General features: G+C 38.9%; 1 protein-coding gene across 2 annotated transcripts in view; it reads right to left on the bottom strand.

Moving 5' to 3' along the window:
* Positions 1-25,307, bottom strand: part of NCKAP5 (NCK associated protein 5) — a 356,004-nt gene that overhangs the window by 31,604 nt on the left and 299,093 nt on the right. For both annotated transcript variants that reach the window (XM_072341540.1, XM_072341542.1), the window contains 5 exons: positions 24,220-24,411; positions 19,943-23,763; positions 19,136-19,313; positions 14,239-14,317; positions 217-519 (listed from right to left, as the gene is read on the bottom strand). In XM_072341540.1, coding sequence (XP_072197641.1) covers positions 217-519; positions 14,239-14,317; positions 19,136-19,313; positions 19,943-23,763; positions 24,220-24,411 — 4,573 coding nt within the window. The remainder of the gene's footprint in view (positions 1-216; positions 520-14,238; positions 14,318-19,135; positions 19,314-19,942; positions 23,764-24,219; positions 24,412-25,307) is intronic.

The raw sequence follows: 25,307 nt of genomic DNA, 5'->3' as shown, positions 1-25,307 counted from the left end.
AACTTTCTTCCTCGGTTACAGATAAGCATTGTGTGCAACAAAATTTCCATATGGCTCAGGTCACAAACTTGTTAACCTCACGCATTCATAAAAGCAATATTTTCTGCTCTGCATTTAACATTCCTGTTATCAATCGTCATTATTATTGGACTTCTGCTAATCTAAACAGACATCGGGATAGAAATAATGTGATTTTCAGTGTAATTGACATTTTACCTGAGGAATCTGGTTCTGGAAGGCGACTTTGAAAAGGTCGTATACCTTTGGTAGTCATGGCTGGATCAGATGTTGAGTGACTAATTATGCTTTCCACAGACTCCTGACTCATAGCTGTTGAAGGCACTTCTCGCTCAAGAGTTTTGGCTTTTACTGAAGGAGCTGAAAGAAGAACTTGCTCAGACGGCGTGAGGGCTTCTGTTTCCTGCTTAGACACGTGTCGCCCCGCAGACCGGTTCCCTGAGTCGGGGAGTGGGAAGGTTCCAATCCCACTGTCCAGCGTCCTCATCTGGCAGCAAGACTCTAATGAACAGGAAAATTCTGTGATGGGGTGGAGCGAAAGGAGCGGATGGCTCTTAGAGACAATGAAAGGGACTATGGGAAAACAGGGCATCTTCAAGGCAAGGTTTCAAGGAAAGTACAACATTTTGCATATTGTGAGTATGCTGCAATCTGTTATTTGCACGCTTTCAACACCAGGTATTTATTTAACTGGAAACAATGAAATACCATTTTCATGTGCAGTGAAACCAGCACACATCAGTACGCTGAGACTGGCCTGCTGCAGACTTAGAATGTGACAACGAATAGGAGGGGGATGTTCTGGAAAGTGAGCGCAGCTATTTTTAAATGACTTACTCTGAAGACCTGCAGAGAGGTGTTCATCCAAATGTGAATTCTTAAAGGAGACTTATGAATTTCCCAGAGCTGTTGGTTTCTCAAAGCTTTCTCAAGAAACTGGATAGAAGGTTTGCCTCGTCACACTCTGGTTCAGCACATCCCACTTTGCTTAAATGCACATTTCACAACACCATGCCAAGGACTTGGTTTGGAAGCCGTGGCTGTGCACAGCCTTCCAGCAAACATGACGAGGGTGTCACACCACCTGCCCTAGCATTTTCTGTTCATTCCCACAGATCTGTTTGTGTAAGGAGCAGGCAATACTGAAGAAACCACCGTTCTTCTGAGAGGCATAAAGTTCAGAGAGAGAAAAGCACTAATGGTTGGAGAACGGGCATACATTAGGTTACACACCTGGAAACATCCCTTGACAGTGAGATCTGCAGTGTGTGGCAGACACTCCCAAAGGAAGCAGAAGTATTTCCTTTGCTTGAATAATTTAAGGCTACGCTGAATAAAAGACATACTGCAGTGAACAACTGTACTCCAGCAGGAGATGCGGAATATGACCCAATACATCTTCTCTATCTCTACCTCCTATATTCCTGAGTATTGATTTTTTTTATGATATCCTCATTTGTTATTTAAGTCTGTTGTAGTTAGCAGCCCTATGTCAAGTCATATTCATTATTTTTTCCTCTGCAGTGTCCCAATACTGAGAAATTTGGAGACATTTTTCAGCTCTTGGACAGGCAGTGCTCCAGCTAACAACTATCACTTACTAAGCAAATTAAAATATAGAATAAGAAAGGACTTCCAGTAGTTTCTTCTTGACCAGAAGGAAGACATCCATACAGTACTGGTTATATTGGAAAGGCAGAGCTCTTCAGAAGAGACATGGAGTAAACTGGAAGAATCACAGAAAGGAACATCCTAAAACCAATGATCTGATAACCCAAGCTATTCCCTGTCACTTGGGACCAGGAGGTTACAAGTAAAATGTACTGATGGATACCAGACACAATTACTGCAAGCACATTATCTCTACTTCAAGTGACTGGCACAAACTAAGTTTCTGGTTGAAGGTAGTAAAGCTGAAGAAGTGTGTACGTTACTAACTGTGATGGCCAATTTATCTTATTATTAAAAGCAAACAGCAACAAACAGGGCACCTACATTTTAGATACCAAAATAAATCAATCAATAAATAAATAAAAATAAAAATAAAATCTCAGATTGTTCTGCTTAAATCAGGCTTCCTCTATCAGGCTAGTAGCAAAGGGACTTGTTTTCTACCAAAGCATCACCTCACCTCAGGAAAGGTGTGAAATTCCCCTATGTGCTCACCGCTACAGCTGGTCTGATATTTTCCTCACAGAAGTTTTCAAGTTTTGGCTACAAAACTACACGATTGACATATATTTCAGCTAAAACATTTGAGTAGGAACCAGAATCTTCCACGGAAAGCAGATATTTTCAAGTCAAAAAAAATCAGTCAAAAATAGCTCTGTATCAAGAACAGTTTCACTGGGAAATTTCCAGCAAGCTGTTTTCAGAAGTACCCTTAAGCCTTGAAAGAAGGCTCTGAGAGATATGTAACACTGAGTGGGCTTTCTGCAAGGAGTATCTACAACACAGAATGAAAGGATGCTAATCCCATCAGTAAAGGAAGACAGAAATCCTAACAATTGTCTTTCTTTAGATAGACCAAGATTTTCTATTAAGCTGACAAGAGTAATCGGTGAACACGTAATTTTATTTCTTTCTGAAAGACAAAGGGATTATCATTTTTCTACTACTTTGAAACATGACAAATTATTAATTAATACCTTCTTCTTTTTTCATAATAATATCTCAAATGTAAATAGGTCTGTGCAGAACTGCTTGATCAGTTAATAAACATCTTTAAGCTACATGTGGCATTGGCAGGAAGAACTTAAACTACAGATGGCAAAACAGATCTCTTTATTTGCACATCCTTCTCTTCATCTGCAATGCTAAAGCATCCACAAAAAAAATGAATGTATTTCTGCCAAATCAGTGTCAGTTTCAAGCAAATTATTCCTTTTGGGCTTACACCATCATTTGATCCAATTAGTCAAAGATGAATGCGTTAATGTTTTCTATCTGGATATGAAGCATAACCAGTAAGTAAAACTGAAAATCCCTCTAAGACTACCCTAGGTAAAAAATACCACAGCCCTGATATTCCCATAGGCACTGCATTGGTGAAACAGAATAATACACACTAAGGAACAGTTAATGGGAGGAGGTCTGTGCAGTGTGTTTTTAAATGATGAGTCTGCAACTGAACCTGAACGAAAATTAATATCTGCTTAAATCTGGGATTAGAGTTTACACATATTTATAATAAAAGTAATGAGAAAAAACCACAAAAATACAGACTTTACCAACTTGTTCAGTATTTCTTCTTCTGCTTCTTCCTAGCCAAACTTTTTTTATCTTTTTCTGCAGAAATTGCTAACTTCAATATGTCATTTGTCCAGCAGTTTGACAGTTGTCTTCACAGTTGACCACAACCTTCGAAATGCATTTCCTAACTTGAAATATGTAACTGTTGCCCTATTTCAATTCAACATCCCCCCTAAAGTAAGTCAAAACTTAGCTGACCAATAATCCTGCCAATAACCCTGTTCTCCATTCTGACAGTTTCCTATGGATTTTTCAGTTTTTAATTTTTGCAAGAAACACTTCCAATCTCCCTCCAGCATTCAGATCCCTTCCTTGCATACTTGGAAAGACTGGTGGCAAGCAACAGGGTTGTTACAGAGAATAAATGAACTGGAAAAAAACCTGGATAATGCTTGAAATTTTGTATTCCACATCTGTCAGAGTCTATTAAATACACAGGCCTACATGCATTTTCCACCTGGGGATGTCCTAAAATGACTGCTGGAATAATCTCTCTGTACTATACTGGTACTTCCTAAAAATCTTTTCACTTTTCACAGTAGACAAGACATTAGAAACAGATACGATTTTAGTCCTTTAGAAAGGACTTTGGAATCTTTAGAATACAAGTAATCCAACTTCTCGTTCATGTGAAAAGCAACTTTAAGCTCTGTGTAAAAGGTAATTCACTGGAGCCCAGTTGCAACCTGGTGGCCAATGAGGCCAGCCTAGAAATATTTTGGGAAGCCATCCTGCTTCCTTTATTGCTGTATGTCTCTTTGATTTTAAATCTGTACTTGCCAATCGACCTTATAAATTTGCAAATATCTTTAAGAAATCCTGATAGATGAGCAAGTAAGAAAAGTCCTCATCTGATGCAAGGAGTGAATCCAAGATAAGCAATGGGTCTGCAGAACGGCAGAAATGTGGCTTCTCCATTAACTTTTTTTCCTCAGTACCTTGAAACGCAAAGGTTGGAAACAAGTAATTGCACACTGTCTAAGGAACATCTTATTGGGGACTGCTCATTCAAGGCATGGATGGATGCTCTCCTTCATTTCTTGGTGTCTAGTAAGAGACCCATCCTATTGTACGTACAAAATAGCAGAACCTAAAAAGTAGAGTTCCTAATTTACCTAGGCACTGACTGTGGGCTGCCTCAGCCATGCCTTCTTTATGTAACAACAGGCCTATCTCTTTCCCTCTTTATGCTTCAGTTCTCTGTATTAATACTGAGAGCTAATAACACCTCCCTGTTAAAGAATGATACCATAAGAATAAAGGTCCTAGGACTTTTGCAACCAGTGTATAACCACCCTGCAATTGCTTCAATGAACAATGCTTGTGTAGGAATACCCCAAATCGATTCAGCCACTAGCTATTTTGGAAGCTGCTCAGAAACGAAGCTGCCAAAGACTTCCAGGAAGCGTTACGATCATTATTTTTGCTATTACTATCAGAGGTAGCTAAGCTGGCTTTAGTTTGGGAACAACTCCATTAGTCCACAGTTACAAAAGAGTTGAGGTCACACTTAGCATCCCAGATAAACGGGCTGCACACAGTGCCCAAGAGTGCATTTGCTGCTGGTATTATTCGGCTGTTCCACTGATGGTCTGTGTTTTGAAGCCCTTTAGGACAAAGGGGTGGAATCACCAATTTGCCTGCTCTTAAATAGCTCTTATAAACTGGATCTCAGTTTCACTCACCTTGAAGCACTTTCTTTGATTTTCTGCTCCCAACACACAGGGCTAGTGACAGTGCTTTGCCATAAGTGCTCTCTCTGGTAAATACAGACTAATTAATAAGTGCCCAGGAAGCCCTGGGTTTTGCAAATGCAAAGGAGAACATATGATATTTATTTTGTTTATTTTAGAAGCAACTGCTTTTTGTTTATTAGTAGAAAACAAGGCTGAAATTGAAGCCATGTTGATATTAAATGGGGCTTTAAATAATTTTTTTTTCTATTTCTGCCCTACAGATGGCTTTACTTAAGGGAACCGGCAATAAACACTCAGATATATACCTGCAAACCTGAAACAGACTGATTTTATTTCTTAATTAATGATGTGAAAACCCATTAACAACACGGAGAGCTTTGAGTGACTTTTAGGTAAGCTACAATTTCTACCTTCAATACTCAAGTACAGCTCTTCCAAAATAGCTGAATCACAGTTAAAGCAGCTGCATGGAGGCAGGAGCCAGTGAGAAACCATATGACTTAAAGCCAGAATGAACAGAATTTTTCTTCAGGAACTCCATTTATTTGGAGGGAAAAAAAACCAACACCACACTGCATCTCTATCATGATTGATCCTTTCTGAAAAGCCTTTTTTTTTTATGATATGCCATGTTGGCAAATCGAATGTCAACAGCTCAGGCCTCTGAATTAAGGTTCAAATCAAAGCTTCCTGCACTCCACAAAAATGGAAAAGATAGCATCAAATCAGGAACTGGTATCCCATCCCCAGAGCAAATTTAGATAGACATATGCTGACACATTTTTCACAGAAATCCTCCTAACTGCGTTTTCAGAACAGGCCCACTGAGTCTGTATGAGTCCATTCGAAACAAACTTTTAAAGTAACTGAACACAAACTCACACAAAATGCTTTTCTGTTTGCTTTGTTGTATTTCAGGTATACGAATTAGAGTGAATAGGAAATGCATGAGTGAAGCTCCATACGCACATGGCTGCCGACAGCCCTAGCCAGAAGCAAAAATTATGTAAAACAGAAACATTTCAAACAGAGGGCCTCAAAGCAGCATAGAGAATATCAGCGTACCAGCAATGTGTACTAAGCACAATAATCAGGTACAGTCCTGATTTGAGTGACAAAAACAAATATGAGTCGGGGCAGACTGTAAACAGTGAAAATCAACAGAGCAACATTAACTTCAGAGCTGAAGAATCTGAGCATTCTTTTTAATTGTCTGAATGAGAGCAGCAGATTCTCAGTATCTTGAATAATAGATTGCATCCTATATTCAATACACAAAGAGCCACACTTCTACTCATTCTTGTGACAAAATATAGCACTCCTGGGTGAATAACTGTAATGACAAAAGAATGAAATTAGCAGAAAATCATTGTGGCTAATAAGAAATTGTTGATTCAAAATATGAATACTCCTCAGAAGGAAGACAAGCTAGACAGTGGGCTGCAGCAGCACTGCAGAACAACTGGCAATTAGACAAGTGCTGTGTGTGCTACCTGTTAAAGTACAAAGAAACAATCTGTCTTTGCCAGGCTGTGAAGAAGGTAAGCTGACAAAAATTAGAAGACACTAAAGGATGTTAGCTTCTTATTATTGATACGTATTGGAAAGGCTCTCCATCATCTTCAAGCTACATAAATAGCAATTAAAAAATACACAGAAAGTTTCAATCTATTATCATAGACTCCTTCAGACCATCATTTCAAAACCAATCCCTCTAAATGCCAGAAGAGTGAAGTACAGCAGACAACATTTGTCCCATTCCTATGGGATCAGAACAGCATAATGCTGTTTCAGTCTGCAGATTAGCCTGTTCACATTCTGTAACCTTGCTCAAAGACCACACACTAATAAATGTCCAGAAGCAGCTCAGGAGAGGATATTTAATCAGATCTATGCACAAGCATATGACTTGCTTCCAACGAACAAGCCCTGGGCTAGGAAACGAGGCACTGCAGAATGCTTCTCTGCCTGACATGAAAGGCCACCCAACAGCATGACCACTCCACATTAACAAGAATACTGCAGCATAAGAACATAGGACTGCTAAATATTGTGTAAAACCTCCCAAAGAAATGGTGCATTGGCCATGGACAGATTTAGAACCACAAATCTGAAGATACTCAGAGCCAAACCGATGACATCCCTGAGCAGAAAGAGGCTGGACTAGAGACCTCTAGGGCCCTTCCAACCAATGTTCTTCTAGGGGTATGTTGCTACACACAAAGTAGTTGCTCTAGTTGTTCTTGCAGAGCTTAGTGGCTATTAAACAAGGTTTCCCCTTAATGATGTCTTATTTCAGCTACTTCAGCTCACTGTGGATTTAATAGCTGCCTCTCAGGCTTCAAATGCAGATTGGGCTTTAGAAAATAGCTTAGTTATCGAAGTACAAATAAATGCACATATTCTTACACCACTGCTCATGCCTATGGGATTCATGAGAAATCCAATACCTTATCACCACTTGTGTCAAACCACAACATTTTTCAGTATGTAGATTCCAAGTAACAGACTTACACTGGAAAATTATTCTCTGATAGCTGGTTTTGTTTTGGGGCTTTTATGGACAGTAACCTCACACTCACTTGTAGACACTTCTAGATATTCCACAGCTTTACTGGGTGATGATGGAGAAGATAAAACAAACATTTTTACTTGATCTGATCATGTGAAAATGAATGAATCAAGTCCTGTATCAGTGATGATTGCTAAATGGTTCTTCTCAACTTCTAACAATGGCCTGATGAAAGGAATTAACACTGACAGCGGTAAGTTGTTTTCTCAGGCATTGAGGCTTCATGACAAGAGAGATTTCTTTTGCGGTCAAAAGACATTTTATCAGTTGAACGTTCTTCTTCATTAAATGCATTAGAGGCATTCAAGGATTTGCCTGACATTTAAACAACTTCTGGATTATCCGTTTGCCTCTCCACCGTGATGTGGATCACCTCTCTTTACTGAATGCAAAGGCTGTAATGCAGATCAATTTGTTCACCATCTTTCCTCTGTCACTTATTCCGTTACATTTATCTCAGTAATTCATTACAGACCTCACCTAATCTGCCTCCAGGTTTTGAGGGTTCTTTAATGTGAATGAGTTTGCTCAAATATGTCAGGCTTAATGGACATGTTTTAGGATGATGCATGTCAGGCTTAATGTATTTACCACATTAATCAAGCTTGCTTCCTTCACATCTATTTCCATTCCCTGAGATGAGAAAACATGAATTAAGTAATTATTTACTTAGTACTACAGTAAAAATAACCAAAGCTTACATAGACTACAAAATGGTGGATGAAACCAAGTCTTTTCCTTGGCAGAGGGGACTGTCTAGTCTTTCTAGTTCTCCTATTAGAAGCTTAGCACAAGCTTACTAAAAACACAAACAGCAAGCTGTGGAACAGATCAACAAATAATTTATATAATTCAGCATGTATGTAAAGCAAATGGCACATTTGGAAATAAAATCTGAAACTTACTTTTTCAGTTCCCCTGCACGTCAGATCTAGATTTTAGAAGGAAACCTAGGCCTATCCAAGAGAAAAAAGGCAGATGATATGAGTAAGGACTTGTTAACTACATATGGTATCAGTGTGACAGTAAAAAGGCAGGCTTCTATATCATGGTTTAGATTCATGGGAAGCTGGATAATCAGCAATACTGGGACACTACACAAAGGTTTAGAGTGACTGCTTGTTCTAAACAGTGCAGAGAACAGGCATGAGGGAAAAAATGAAAAATAATGCCTTGGCAGTGAATGAATATATTTGCTGGAAAAGCATACGGAAAAATCAGAAAGAAAAGAGGAGTCAGAGATGAATGAATTCACTTGAGGTACTACAATGAACACAGATTCTTTTCCCTACAGAAAAATCTGTTTAGGAAGTGGATACACAGATATGGTTGTTGTCTTCAGTATTTTCATAGCTTGATACAAATAATTATAATGCTGACATTTCATTTTAAGTAGAACCCGCTCCCATCTACAACACTTTATATGTCCTGTGTTGTTACCATTATATCTTCAAAATTGCTATCAAGTTTCTTGCAACTTCTCTATAAAACTTGCTGCCAAGGACATTCCTGTTTTCTATTGAAAACATAGTTGAATCATTTTTCTTTCCTGCATAGAAAGCTTAAAGTGGTGGACTTTAAAATACAATGCAACATGCAAAATATCACCACCAACCAACGAATGTTCCCCTCTGGAACATTAGGAATCCATGGAATTTAACTAAACAGTCTAAAGAAGAAGAAGAAAAAAAAGATCTTTAAAGTGTTGCTTAAAAGACAGACTTTCCTTTTTTTTTTTTTATTTTTCTGACCAGATTGCCTCTAAATTAAACTGCAAAACCCTTCTGCAAGGTTGTTCTTGTAAAGCAGAAAGAAAGATGACAAAGTCTCCTATAAGGCAGATGATTATCGAGAACTTTAATGGAAGTGAGCACTGGGCTACAGCGGAACTACAAAAGAATTCCCTGACCTCAGTGTGTGTTTTTGTTCCAGCACAATGCAGCAAAGTCTACAATGCACTTTTAATGTTGCTTTGGTAATGCGGATGCCCAACCCTCCATCCAACTTGAGACCTTCCAAAACCTTTTTAAGAATCTGCAGGCTTTTTCTCTATATTATAAAAATGACAGTATCTACAAGGTTCCCATTTAATGCTGGTTGAATCAATTTTAAGCAAGTGACCTGGACCTCCAATGAAAATTTAACAGAAATTAGACTCAAGTCTTCCTTCGAAGTCTGACAAATTCTGCCTACACTTACCTTCATAATCTTTACCTGTCTCTGAATTTCATCTGAAATACTTGAAACAAACAGTATGGGTCAATGCCACAGACAGATAATTTCTTCCCAAGGACTGCAACTATTTCTATGGTGGATTCTAACTCCTGCCAGGGAATTAACTCCCCATACAACTTTTGTAGGTTGTGTACTTGTACTTATAGTGGACCAGACAGAACCAACAGTCAGATACACTTTGGATTACTGTTCTTAATTCTTGCATTATCAAGTATAGTATGTACAATGCTAATACAAACTCCAGATCTATTCAGAATTATCATCATTTCAATTTATCTGTACTAGTAATGAAATTCCAAGTGCCTAGAGGACTAAACCTGCCTCCAGTGCTCTCCCTGAAGTCAAAGCTTAACAGTCTGTCATTAAAAACTGAAACTGGCTCTTTAGTTCATCCAGTGGCATATACATATAACATTCTGAAGCCAAATTTTCCAGTTCAGTAGAACAACTCCTCCAGATAGACTGGCCATGCTTACACATCCCTGAACTCCAGTGCTTTAGACCAAAATAGCTTCTTTGATTCATTTAGAGACTACTGAGAATAAAATGACAGCCTAGGGTAGGTTTAGTTTACCCATAAGGAAGAAAACCTTCACTGTGAGTATCGTAAGGTGCAGGAATGTGTTACCCAGAGAAGCTCTTGATGCCCATTCCTGGAGGTACTCCAGGCCAGGCTGTGTGGGGTCCTGGGCAGCCTGAGCCAGTGAATGGCAACCAGCTCACAGCAGGGGTTGGGACTGGTGGGCTCTGAGGTCCCTTCCAACCTAAGCCAGTCTACGATCCCACATTGCCTTTACTTTAGACATAATGTCTTCGGTGTAACTATGACTGTATAGCACAGTTTACTTTGTCCATAAGAATGAATTCTTCAATAATTATAACTTGTTTTCTTGCGCTGTGATTTTCTGTGTTTTTTTCCCTCAGAGCTGTTTTTCAAATCTCTCAATACATCATAATGAATAGAATCACACTTTTTCAGGAGTGAAACAGTAAACTTTGACTAATGCCTTTTCCTTCCCAAGATGTCCAATTATTAACCTGTCTGTGTAAAGATGTCATTTGTAACTGTCTTGTAATATTTTTGGCTAGTGTGACAATGGGAAAATTCAAGACTGGATGTAAACAATGAATATTCTATTCCGCTGGGGGAAACAGAATTCTCTTCCTTTGTAAAAGGAAGGCTTTTTAATGTTTACATTAGAGCAATACTGTCAGGAGCTTGACACATTCAAGCACTGTATTCAATAAAGGAATTTTATTTATATGAATGTCTTGAGACCCTGCTGCACCTGTCTGAGCTGAGGAGTCTCTCATGGCAGAAAGGGAAAGCCAACCTTTTTATCACATCCTTTCTCTTATTAGGTACTTTAACATTTCCCCCTTCACCACTCTTTTAAAACTCAACTACTTTATTGTGAAAAGCATGAAGAAAGAGCTCTGAGGATACAATACTCCTGGATTTTCAGATCTCTTGTTTGTGAGAAGAGCTGCCAGTGCCACATTTGGCATCCTCACTGACAAGAACATCCATGGTGTCACTCAATTATCTTTTAAAAAGTTTATATACGTTCTACACGTGTGCTTAAGCAGAATATAACAATATAAATGACTGCTTCATGTGGAAATGATGATGTCTTCCTGAAATACAGGTATTCCAGATGAAGAATTTTATATTACTACACATGCTTATACACTTTCAATGCAGCAAAACCAAAGAGCCAGCAAGGTATGTAAATTTGTTTGGATCAACAAATGACAATAAACTAAAAACCTAGCAACTGGGAATTCATGCAGAGTATCTCTATTGGGAAGTGATGAACAAGCAATGTCTTACACAGTAAGAACTCTGAAGATTACTCAGTTACGTACATCTTGTTCATCAGCCAACTGGGCAGCAGTGCTATTGATTTAAGAATTTTCCACTGGCACCTACAACAACACTTCCCTTTTCTATTATTCCTTTACCAACGAGTATCTTCCCTGCTTAATCATAGCCTTTCTACATCAGCCATATATTCAGCTCCACACATTTTAGAACAAAACCAGCAGAACAAAGTCATTAAAGTGCAGCTACAAAACCAAAGCTTGGTTTCTTAAAATGACCGTTTATGATGGTGAGAAATGCAGACCAGTAAATAACTGATTTACTACCCACTGCAACTATCAAGATTTCAAAGATATTCCTGTTCCACAAGAACCTCAATTACTGTGAAACTGTTCCATGAAAAAGTACAATAAAATAGAAGGCATTACTTTTGGAGCATCCCTCATAGTTTGTAACACAGGAAGGTGAATTTGTTTCTGTCACATCTCACGTAATTCTCCCAGCCCAAGAAACTTCTTAGGTGTGTAGAGCTCTGTGCTGTCAGAATGTCTAGAAAGGATTTTGTTAAAAGAATCTGAACCAGACCTAGGAAAGTTTGCTGTCCATAAAGAGCAATGTGAATATACAGCAGCAGAACTCCAGTACAGTATGAAACACAGCCTGATGAGAGGGGCATAAAACACAGTAAGATACTGATTTAGGGAAGTGCAGTTAGATCCATGATTTTAATTTCCTTGCCTTGCCCTTGTCCTGGTGAAGTAATGACTTGACTCTGTGCGCTTGTGCCAACAAATTTGCTCAGACTTCTATTATTTGTACTATGCCAATACAACCTATTGCACGTAATGACTCTCATCATCAGTTTCTTAACATCAACAAGCAGATCCTCACAGCAAATCTTTTGAGTTAATCCAGATGCTTTAAAAAAGCAAAACAAGGATAAGTGCCTGGCTACTGCAGTGCCACAGACTGTGGACTTGTATAGATCTGGGCCATGGTCTTATCTGTCACTCTATCCTCATCAGCAGTCCTGAGAAATGGCAAAGGAAAATGTCTTTTGGCTAAGAAAGAAGGTGCTTCGATGCACACAAGGTTATATTCACAGTGATGACCTCTCCCATCTAACTGAAGGCCTCATGAACTCAAGGCACAACAGAAGCCACCCTGCTCCACAACCGCTACAACCTGTCAGAGACCCAGACTGGGTGCATGAGGGATGAGGAAAATATAAACACTACATGAGGACCCACTGACTAATACATGAAAATATATGGTGAATAGGTCTCACTAACAGTAACCAATTACACAGACAAATGCCAAGGAAGCAATGAAATCTTTTCAGGACAAGGCTCTGCAAATAGCTTTGTTTTCTTGATTAAACTGGATTTAAAAAATAAAACCAAATATTTCACATCAATTCAGAGAAAAGGTTTTTAGAACTTTGGGTTCAGGAATGAGGGCAAAATAATTTGGAACGATCTTGGGTGATTCTTGTTTGGGCAATCTCTGGTAACAGAAAGAAAGGCTTTAATTCACAGAGTGAGGAACAAACATTTCTCTTCTCAGGACTTGAAACTATCCAGTTGCAGAATCCTATCATAGTCTTATACTGCCTTATTAAAGTTCTTGCTATTTAGCTCCTGCAACAGAGCCAAGGTATGGCAAGGTTTCAAAGAATTCTGAGATCTCTGCTGCAAAGAGGACAGATTTCATTTGGTTGATATCAGGATTGAAAAGGTTGTACAAGTCAATAAGGCATGCAAATGTTACCCCAAAGGAAAACGTGTTTCAACACAATACCTCTGGTTCAGCCTAACTTGCTGGGTTGACAGCATTAGTGAAAAGAAAGAGCTTCTGGCTAATACAATCACTCACAGTGTCCGGAAAACACTGAATCAAATTTTAACTACAGCTACAGTCAGCCAACAAAGGGAACTTGCTAAGGGAGATTTTTCTTTTATTCACTATCAGTTCCTTACAGTGATGACATACTGCTCTAATACAGATCTCAAAAAAAAAATGCAGCTTTGTCCTCCACTGCCTATTAGATATTTTAAGAAGAGCTGAAAGTTCACCTGTGGTTAAAAATTAGTGTGTGTCAATCACAAAAAAGGGCTGATGGTGCCACCCTCCTGAAAAGCACATGGCAAAGACAGCTCATTTTCAATAACAACTTCAAGGTCTGCTGAACAGACACCTGGTTTGCTACTCATATGGGATAGTTTATCACAGTAATTATTCTGCTGTTTGGAACTTTACTCTGAACTCTACTCATTCAAGGATAGACTGCGGGGTTACGGTACATCAGTATTATTCCCACTGAAAGCATCATGCACAACAACCTTTGAGTTAGGCCACTATATGTAACCCACTAGTTTTGGAGACTGAAATGGTATTTCATAGCCAGACTCTTAAAGTCCTTCTACTAAGCACTGCTTTGATCCACTGTTGATAATAGTACATACATACTCATCTTTTACATAGTCAGTGGAATCCAACTGCTAAAATCAGAGACAATGAATGCTAAAACTGACATTATGTGGGCAAACAAATAAATAAGGAGAATTACACATTTATATATTTATTTTTCCCAGGAACTGAGACAGCAATAAAATTCAGTGTAAAAAATAATGCTGTACCTATCACATGACTCTGACATGTAGTCCTTGTCATGGTCTCCTCCTCTTCTTCTTGCAGGTTTTCTGTGACTACGTTAGCCTGTACAAAAGTGAGGAACATTTGTGACTCTGTTTATGTTGCTTCACGATAACCACAGATATTTTCAGAAATAAACCAAAGTATAGTTGCAGGGTAACTCGTGCACTTCAGCATACAGCCTATCCCAGTCTATTATCAATATCAGAAGATGATTTTAACTCCATTAAAGTCACAACATGCAACAAAAAGCACCCTTGGAAAACAAAATTCTTCTAGAAGTCTTATTCTGCTTTATTTCTTTTTTTCCCCCTAATAAAGAATTACACTCAGGACTGCCACTCTTGTACTTGGTTTTCTACAGAAATACCATGTTTCAGACTCTATGCAAAAAGAAAGAAAGCAAACTTATGTGATGTAAAAACTCTCTAGTTTAGTTTCCAATCATTTAACTTTGTCACTTCTGTTTCCACATGTGTTTAAAACCATTTTAATTGCTAAACAAAGAAATAACTTGAATGAAGAATGCAGTGCACACTAAGAGCTCTTAAGTCAAACTTCAAATCTTAAAAGTACATGATCAGGTGGAGGGAAGTGATCTGCCCCTTTACTCTGTGTTGGGGAGACTGCACCTGTAATACTATGTCCAGATGTGGTGTTCTCAACACAGGAGAGATTGTGGACCTGTTAGAGTGCATCCAGAACGGACATACACAAATGATCCAAGGGATGGAATACATATAAGGACAGGCTGAGAGGGCTGGGGCTGTAAATACTGGAGAAGAGAAGGATATGAGGAGACTTGATAGTGGCATTTCAATATCTAAAAGGGTGGGGTGAGGAGGACTATAAGAAGGGGACAACTCTTAACTCTTAGCAGTGTTTGCTGCGATAGGACAAAAGATAATGGTCTCAAACTAAAAGTGAGGGATATATAAATTGGACAAAAGGAAGAAGTTTTTTTTCTTTACAATAAGGGTGGTGAGGCACTGGCACAGGTTGCCCACAGAGGTGGTGGAAGCCCTGTCCTTGGAAGCATTCAAGGTCAGGCTGGACCACGATCTGAGCAACCTGACTGAGCTGTAGATGGCCCTGCTAGTTGCAGGGGAGTTGCACCAGATGACCTTTAAAGATCCCTTCCAATTGAAAAGATTCCATGATATTCAAACCCCCTTGTTTGTTTTGTTCCTCTGCACTCCTATATATATATATATATATATCTATATATATATATGTATAAGGTATCTTCATACAATAGAGTGAAAGCCCCTTATATTACATGCCATCAGTGGACATAATTCAGATCCAGGGACATATTTTTCTGCTGTGGTCTGTAAATCAAACAGCAATGAAGATACTTGCAGGCTGCAGGGAAGAGGAAAGCCAGCACTGCGGAAAAAAAATGCTGCCAAGATCTCAGAAATCTTAAAGCGTTTGCTAATCACTATTTGCAGTTTTACTCCACTTATGGCAAATTCCTTATAACATTAAATAGATACTGTAATCTAAAACAGTAGAATTTATCATAATTTGCATGGCATATCTTTGATCGTTGTGCGTACTTTTCTGGCTTACAGAAGTAGCCCTATTGACCCCTGGTGACAAGCCTCAGTAAGATGTGGAAAATCCTCCATCTATAAAAGTGCATTTATAATCTCTTAATCCCAGATATTTGATTTCTTCAGAGAAGAGGCTCTTTAGGCTATGGAAAATGAAGAGCAGAGTATGTGCTCATCTTACATCAAATTATGGATAAAACAATTTCTCACATGTGCAGACCGTATGGCATTCTGTGGCTTGCTACTGATGTGACATTTCAGAATATTAGATGGATTTCTGGATGTTCCCCAAACACACTGAATTACAGACAGGCCCTGCTATCCAAAACTAGTGTCTTGATTTTGGTGCCACACTTCCACTCCACAAAGCAAAGCCCAGGGCTTTTCTAAATTACAAGGGGCTGTAATAAAATCACAAAGATGAAATGAAGCAGTGCAGCACAAAAATGATTGTATCTCACCTTAAGCTTTAGCCAAGGACATGAAAAAGTATCGGAGAATGTGGAATATCCTTGGTGTGAGCTAAAGGATTATGTATTTCTGTTGGCTGGCCTTTAGAGCAAAGTGCTTTTTTGATGAACACTAACGGGAAGCGAATCCCTTTGAAGGTGAATGCACACGACTGCCATTGGTGGGATATCGCTTTTTCCATAAATTCAGTGGCAGTCAAGCAGTAGCGTTCCTTGTATGAACAGAAATCAGAGGTAACTGGTGCATATGTTATGGCATAATAGTGCCCCAAGGCTTTACCTGGTGCATCATAAGAGAAGAAATTTAATTGTCAAAATAAAATGGGCTTTAAAGGAAAAAAGAGAAACCAACAACAACAACAAAAAATCCTCTATAAAATTAGAGTTAAAAATGTTATGGCCAAGATTTAAGGAAGTATATACATGATCTGCAGTTTCTGCACTGAATGAATTAAAAAAAACCTCCTCTCAGTTTAGGGCTTTTCAAAAGATTCACGCTGTTTTCTCCAAAAGCATTCATTTGGTCTTTTTACAAGCAACAAAATGCACAAGAGGCCATTCTGCCACATGCGACTGTTTTCAGTCACAGCTATCTCCCAGTCCTCTGCAATCTGCTTCAAAGGTAGCAGACACCAACCAGTAACTGAAAATGATGGTAATAAGATGCGTGAACTTTGAATTTACAGATTTCTATTGTTTTCCTTGCAAGAGCTTGGAGGGCCAGATGAAATCTCACATACTGTAGAGTCTTATGGTGCATCTCTTCCTTAAGTTAGCAGTAAGAACAGTAAGCATCTTTTTATTCTCTTTACTTTTTATTCTCTTTACTGTAGATGTTTTCAGCCTTTTAGCAAGAGATATTTCTTTCAGGAATTGAATGACATGAAACCAAAACATGAGACAAAGATGAAGCACATAATGTAACTCAACCCCAAAAAACAATACAAAAAATGCTTTCATTCCAAGGGAACAAAAGAGTGAATGGTATAGCACAGGTACTGCCTTTTCCATGTGACTAGTAAGTCCGTTAAAGCTAAGTGGAATAATGAGGATTTCTTCATTATCTATGTACATTAAGAACAATCTTTGTAGTTCCCTAATAAAATGAAGTGTCTAATTTAGGACTATTATTGCTTCATTTAGAAAGATTTCACAAACTGACAGACAAAAAGCACAGCAAATTATTGCAGCATTAGAAAATAATAAGAACAAAATTGTAGAAGCAATGTACAGAGTTTTTCATACTTCTGTACATTGAAGATATACCCTAAGCTGTCAGGACCATATTAAATGGGGCATAGTTAAACTGAGTGGCTCTGATAAGGGGCTCTGCTTTGCTATCAACGTTCTAGATCAGTTGGATTGAATTTCCTGCATATTGCGCATTTCCACACTTTCATTCTCTCTCTTTCCTTTCAGTGACACTACAAGGACAGCCTTAGATATGCTTATAATTTGTGGTTTTATAATGCAGGAGACATCTACATTTTCAAAGAAGAGACGATACCACAATAGTCAGGGAGGAAAAGTTTTCCAAAACATTCATTCTCTGCATGTTCCCCATAAGTTCTACAAAATGACCTTGTGGACACTCTTAAGGAAGACGTTTGCATTAAATAAAAAACCACTTGCCTGAAGCTGATACCTTAACCTTAAACATCCTAAACAACAGCAGAGTTGTTCCACTTCCTGTTAAGAAGCCCTCTGAAACTTCTTTTATCCTTGAAACACATCCCAAACATTTTTTATTCCAAATTCTCCCAGGTGAAATAGCTGCATGTGTTGTACTCCCACAATCTGGCTTTATCACAACAAAAATAACAGCCTCAAATTCATGTTCAGGATATATATTTGGCATAAGTTTTCAGAATATTTGGTGAAAATAGAGATTATGGCTAAAAATCGTGACAATAATATGGTCAAGACAGCTACCAGGACTGAGTTAAGAATGCTCAAGAAGTTAAATCACATTAAGATCAAGTTAGAGCATCTCTGTACTCCTTGTGCTTGAACTTTAAAGCATCGTTGGAAAGGCTCTCGCTAGGCATGAAATTGCTCACTAAATTCCATGGTTTACTACTAAAAACTTCTGAAGGAAGTGCACCCATTCAGCATGACTTCAGGCTACAATCCTAAACAGTGTGTATACACTTTTCAAGGTACAGAAAAGTCAGACACACATATAACCTTTCAAGCACCAGCATTAAGCAGCTAACAGAAAATAAAATGATTTTTCATCTAAATTGCACCATTCCTATTTGCTGGGTAAACTAAATAATCAGGATTAGTTAGTACTGGAACACTAGTTAGTACTGAAAACTAGCTATGAGGCATTAACAGGGAGATATACTGTGGTACAGAGCCATGGGTCAAATGTATGCTTTTGCTTATGGAAGATTCCCTCTTAAGTGACGAATACTCCCAAATGCGGTCAAACACTTCACCCTTTCCCTATGAGCATTGCACTTGTTAAGCTTAATGCTTCCTATAATGCTCAGAGTAATGTTCAACGCTGGCAGGCATGCAATTTTCACAGAAAGGGGAAAAAATGGAAAAAAAGAAAATGGTTCTATTATTTCAGAGTACCACAGTATGATTATAACATTGCTGTGCATACATCTCCACTGAAATTGAATTGCCAGAAGAAGCAGGAGGGCTTTCACTACTAGCTCTGTAATCTGGCCTATAGTCAAGCTGCCAACTTTTGTATTAATTCACAATTCTCTAGCTACACAAAATCATATATAAACAGTTATTATCCTGTTTACTGTTTATCTGTACTGGCAATAAGGAGGAGCACATCCAGAAGTTAAAACGACGGTAATAATGCTTTCATGGACTAAAGCACTTACCAGGGTCTGATTCTGCATCTCCATATCAGCTTTTGTGTTGCTGTTTTTCTTGTGGTTTCCTTGAGAGCTGATAGAGTTGCTGCGAAGAGAGGAGCCCTGGGAGCTGCCCTTCGACACACTCCTGTAGGAAACATTATTTGATCCACTTTCTGTCTGCTGAGCTGCTTTCTTATCAACTCTGCAGGTAGAGAGTGATTCCTCTGATAAATTACATTGCCCTTCTTCAATCACTCCACTTTTCCATTCCTTTAATGTTTAAAGTAACCTCTCTGTATCTTTCTGTCTCTAGACCTTTGAGTGATAAATGTTTCTAACTAGCCTTGATCAAATCTGTCACTTGCAATTTCAGGTAGTATATCAATTTAGTCCTGCACATATAATGATTTACTTTATATTTAGGACTGCTGGGGGGCAAATGTGAAAACACGGTATAACAATCGATAAGTTTTCCTGTGACCAAAGGTTATGATAGGCAGAAATGTAACTAACCCTGATTAGTTCCCAAATGTTTACAATACGTGAAAATGGAAGACATTAAAACATGCACCTAACTATCCTCTATTTTCACACATCACCTGCCTACATTTGTATTTCTATTGACTTGCCATTCTACAAGATCAAAGACCTTTGCTTTGGTTAACAAAGTAACATAATTATCATCTCATTCTTAAAGTTTGTATTACCTTAAAGTCCTGACAGTTTACAAAGTGATTATTCCAATGTATTCTTAGTCTGAGGGCAACATATGTTCAACTTAGAGTCTAAGGATGCCATAAAATCTACAGCACGCAACAAAACAACCCATACCTGTTTAGAAGTTCTTTCATAAAACTGTCATTTGGTGAGTATGGAGCTGCGGTGGAACATCTGACTTGTTCACATCCCATCTTGCCAGATGTGTTTTGTGACGGCTTCAAGATTTTAAACTCCATAGCATCATCTAAAAAGTCACTGCTGTCCGTTTTCCTGTTAATTTCATTTTCCACTTCGCAGTGTTGTTCAGTTTGCTTTTTTTCTTTTCTTCTCTCTAATTTTGACTGCTTAATTCCAAATCCTGAAACTCTTGGCTCTTTTTTTTCTACCTTTGTTTTAGGAACATCAGGTTTCCTGCTGCTCAGTGCTGGCAGCTTACTCTTTCGAAAGCCAAACCAACTAGCTATAGAGGGCCCAGTCTTTTGTTTAGTCTCTACACTGGGAGATTTGTTTTGTTCCTGACCCTTCTGGACATTTTCTTGGATGCACAACATGACCTTCTCCTCTATCGTAGGTTGTAGAGCAGGTGAACTAAAAACATCAGTAACATGAGAGGCTTCCGCTAACTTTAAAGACATCTGCTGTCTCTGTGGTTTTATTGCTTCCAGTTTATGCGGACATTTTATTCCACCCAAGCTATGAACTGATGAAATCTGTTTGGAAGATACAGTAGCAGATGCATCTAACTCCAGTTCTGCTGGCAAAACACTTCTTTTATTTAGACCTTCGTGTTTTAAATTTTCACTGCTTTTCTCACTCTGGACAGAGAGACTGCGTGCATCTTTCACAGAAAATGATTTGTTTCCATCATATTTTGAAGTGTTTCGAAACGAGTCTACTTTTGGGGATGATCTGAATGGCAGTTTGCTTGGGCTTCCATGCTGGTTATTGCTATTACTTCCAAGAGAACCTTGTCTAGAGTAAGAATTTTCTGTGGTTTTTGAAGTGTTTGGAAAAGTCTCTTGTGTTGCTGCTGACCCAGGAATGGCCTTGATTTGAAGTCCTTCCATGGCTGAGTTCTGCCTTGTTAGAGAATTTCCTCTGTCAGAAGTGTTTGTAATAATCTGAGTCCGTACTTTTCCAAGACCTTCTGTCACAAGGGCAGATGACTTTTCTCCTGTATGAACACTGAAACTCTGACTTCGAGCTTTCGCTCCATTCATGCCCAGAGCTGGTTTCAAGTGTGACTTGTTGCTAGAAGAAAAAGACCTCTTAACTAATTTGCTTTCTATTTCATCTACTCTGTCTACCACCAAGCCGCCATTTTCATGCGAATGAGGTGATGCTGTATCCATGCTAAGTCTCAGAGTAAAATTATCTTTTATTTCGGTATCAGACTTAGAGTCTTTTAACTCAGCATCCATTGCACCTTTGGTGGCCACACACTCATTTTGCTTGTGCTTACTTGTACTCACATGACTTTTGGAAGCTGCATTTATACTATCTTTTTCCTGCTTCCCTGGGACGGTGGAGCTCTTTCGGAGAAGCTGAGGAGATTTGACAAATAATTTCAGTCCTACAGGGAGACGGGTCTTCACTCCTTTCTCATTAGAGTTTTGTGTGGCATTTGCAGTGTCACTACCATGAAACAGTGTTGACAATGGAGAATTGTTTACCTGAGATAGCAAGGGCTCACTTGCGCTTGTTGTATGACATTGAGGAGTTGCAGGGAGGATGTTTGGCATCTTTTGTGGCTGATCAACCCCACTGTCACTGGAAATATCCTTCTTGCCTGAATGCGCTTCTTGTGAAGCTGTTTCCAGTGAAGGACCCAGAGGAATGGACCTGCCTGTCTGAGAATCTGTGCTCAGAAACTCACGGTTCCTGTGGAAACCCATCTGATTAGCGTTTTTCAGGCAGACTTGCTTTGTGGAAACTTTGGAAAGTCCTTGGCATGCACTATGGGGTTGCTGAGATATACATTTATTTTGCATAATTGCTTCAGAATTTTCTTGAAGGTAAGATAACTCAATTTTGGCCCCAGAAGATACACTTTTTGCTTGCATATCATGACTAGATTGATTATGGATGCCAGAGTTTGCAGTTCCTTTTAACGGTGATAATTTTAGTACATTTTTTGCTGTTTCACCTGGAATGGCTCCTCCTAACTTCACAGCTACAGGTGGTGAATGAGCATAATCAGGCCGAATCAATAGGGATGTTGACCTGCCTGGAGGAAGGGGTGGGGATGGCGACCTGGCTTCTACAGTTGCTAAATCATGATTAGAGTCTCTAGTTGGAGGTTCTCCATAGTCAGTAGGTTCTATAAGGTGCTGAGGCAACAGTGGTGATGCTGGACTCTGACTCTTTGGATACTTTGGCCCATTGCCTCTGCCCGGCCGCTTTGAGCTGGGCAGGGGATGGGCAGGGGGCTTTGGAACCTGGAAGTCGACTTTTGAGTTAAAATTACGAGGTGGACTTTGTGCCTTTTTGAGTCTTGAAAGCTTGACAGGTGGCAGAGCAGGTGATTTTTCAAGGGTTGCAGGGGTCACTGAAGTAGCTAAAGGTGCCTCCTCACTCCCCGTCATCTTGGTTTTTTGTGGAGAAAATTTACCTCTGCTGGGTATTTTAGTCAAGGTTGGCTTTTGATTGATACCTGCATGAACAACGGAGCTTGAATTGGTCTTGTACGATACATCATACACTGGCTTCACTAGTTTTTGTCGTGGGGCATTTTGCAGTATTACTCTTCCACAGGGTTCACTGCAGGTTGTGGCAACAGCCATATTTTTATTCCCTGTATTATCTTCAAGAGTCTGTTTCTTACTTTTGTCTTCTGGTCCTTCCAGAGCAGTGTAGTCTCTAGCACTTGTTCCTGTCTGCAAATTAGCTATTCCCTGAGGTATAAGTTCAGTATATTCTGCACTGCACCTGCTTTCTGGTTGGTTGATTGATATTTCATTTCTTGTTACAGTGACAACTCCAGTTTGATGTGAGCTGAATTCAATAGGCTCACCATCCTCAGCATCAAATATTACTGTAATGCACTCCTCAGAGGAAGTCTTTTTTATGACTTTTTGTTGTTTAATGAAATTACATGTCTTTGGCCTAATGTCTGAGTGAGCAGATGTCTGTCTTTCCTCTTTGTCACTAGATATAAACTGAGAATTCTCTGTGACTATAAGCATGTCAGAGTTCTTTGTGTACTTCTCAGAAAAAGGAGTTGCTAATAAATCTGACGGACTTTTCTCATCACTGCTTTCTATGTGCAATTCATCCAAGACTTCATTGTCATCAGTATCTGAAAGCTGAAAATTAAGGTCCTTCCAGCCTGTATTAGCATGGCTTTGATCTAACTGTAAATCAGGCAGCTTTGTTCTGGTGCACGATTCTACTTCTGCCAGAAATCCACTGACAAAACTAGTCAATTTTTCCGGTCTTTCCTTTGAATTAAAATACGAACTTCTTTCTGGCAAATGTTTCCTGTTAGGATCCCAGTGAAAGAGACTGTCAGAAACACTGTGAGTTAATTTGTTACAATAGATCCTGCAGTCTTTGCTTGGTACTTCCTGCAGCAATAATGAAGAATCATCATCCACATCATCATGTGAATCTGAATCATAAGAGAAAGTTTTGTTATGTTCAATGCAAATGCTTCCTATTTCCATTGGCTTACAATGAGTCTGCTCATGATGGCTGCCACATTTAACTCCAGGGGAATATATTCCTTCATTGGAGTTCATGCAATCTTTGTAGCCCCATTTCGGTATTACTGAAGGTGATTCAAGTAATACTTTTTGCCTCTGTAATTTCTTCAGCCCTTCTAGGATATGGTTTTCCTTGATCCGAGTTGGAGGCAGATCATCTGCGGGACTAGAGAGGTTGCTTGGGAGTGAAGAACCAATGCTTATTCTTTTATCCCAGCTCACGGATGACTGTCAAAACGAAATAAAACTCACATATTACACATTACTCACACTTAAAGAAATGTTGGAGCACACAGTACATTACATTTCATTCACGGCTATTAACAGCAATCTTCTTTTTTAATATAGGACTTCATACTGGTGTGAAGGCCACAGCGGAATTAAAACCTTTAGGAAGAACAACGTGAGTGGTAGGATTGAAACAAAGAAGGAGAAGAACAATTTGAATTGTGAAAAACTGAATAAATGTCAGAATAAATGATGAGACTGTGAGCGAATCAGAGTGATGAGGGAATTGTTAAAAAGAGTTAAAAGGGAAGAGAGCGAGAGGAAGGGAGATACAAGGGAGAGAACTCCTACTGAGGTTTTTGACAAGTGTTTTAAATGTGGAAGAAAAAAGAAAAGAAAAAAACATTTCTGAAAGTCATCATAAGCTAATAAATGAAGCAAGTTAATTTGAATTACCCTTTTGCTGCACGTCTTCCCATCATTCCAAGTGTAGGAGGAACCACTGGAATATTCACTGCAAGCACTTGAAAGGGAGAGTTCACTGCTACTGCAGCTGCTCCGGGGATACATGCGGCTAGGACCTGTCACATTTAATTGACTGTGGCATTTCAAGACAGGTATAGTGGATTTCACATTCTGTTGGCATTCCTAAAACATGAGAAGAAACAGAAATATCTTATGGCTGGAAAAAGATCATTTAACTTCCGCCTGATTAAGAAGGACAAAGACAAGCCAAGTAAGCTACTTACACATTCCTATTAGGCCATTAGTGTCTGGTGAATTTAAAGCAGAGAACTAAATTAAAAATTGCCAATATTTTCATTTGTCAGGGGGAAAAGCCACGATCCTCTATGTTTTCTTTTTTACTCTCGAGCCAGTATTCTACTCTCCCTTTGCTAAAGACTATTGAGTCTGCTTGAATTATGCTTTGTATATAAGCAGCATGCTCCAGTAAGATACAGAAAACAAAGTTATAAGAATACAAGTACATCTTGACAACTGCATTATAGCCCTAGAATGTAACAGATGAGGCTGTATACCCTGGACAAGGTAAATTAATTTAGTATCCCGACCAGAATGTCCACTGAGAATGGAATCTCTCCATTACAGTCTAATTTCGGTTTCCTATCTAGTTCAAAGCTTTGTCTAAGAAACTCTCTGACGTAGGACAATCCATCTTTGTGTCACTTGCAGACAGCTGAAGCCTCTTGCTTATGCAATTTATTGACACTTTATGGCTGCCTTTAGTACTTGTGTAGTTATCGCCCCGCTCCAAATGCAATTTCAGCTGACTGTGACTAAGTGCCAGCTTTGAGGAAGAGAGTAATGAAGAGCAGATAGCACTTTAGGTAAAATATTAAACCTCTGTAGGAGTATCTAGGATGCCTTTAATTTGTTTTCAAACTAATACTCTTGTGCCTAACAATGTTAGATCTTCTTTAATGTTAAGTGCCTGCACCATTCTGTTAGGCAGTTCTCCAGTTTCCTTACCAAATCAGACACCTTTTTAATTACCAGTAGCAAAAGACAGAATGACACAACTC

This window comes from Excalfactoria chinensis, chromosome 7 (genome assembly GCF_039878825.1).
Source record: "Excalfactoria chinensis isolate bCotChi1 chromosome 7, bCotChi1.hap2, whole genome shotgun sequence".
Taxonomy (NCBI): Eukaryota; Metazoa; Chordata; class Aves; order Galliformes; family Phasianidae; genus Excalfactoria; species Excalfactoria chinensis.
Note: the sequence above shows the minus strand (reverse complement) of the source record. Positions and strands in the feature narration are given on the sequence as shown.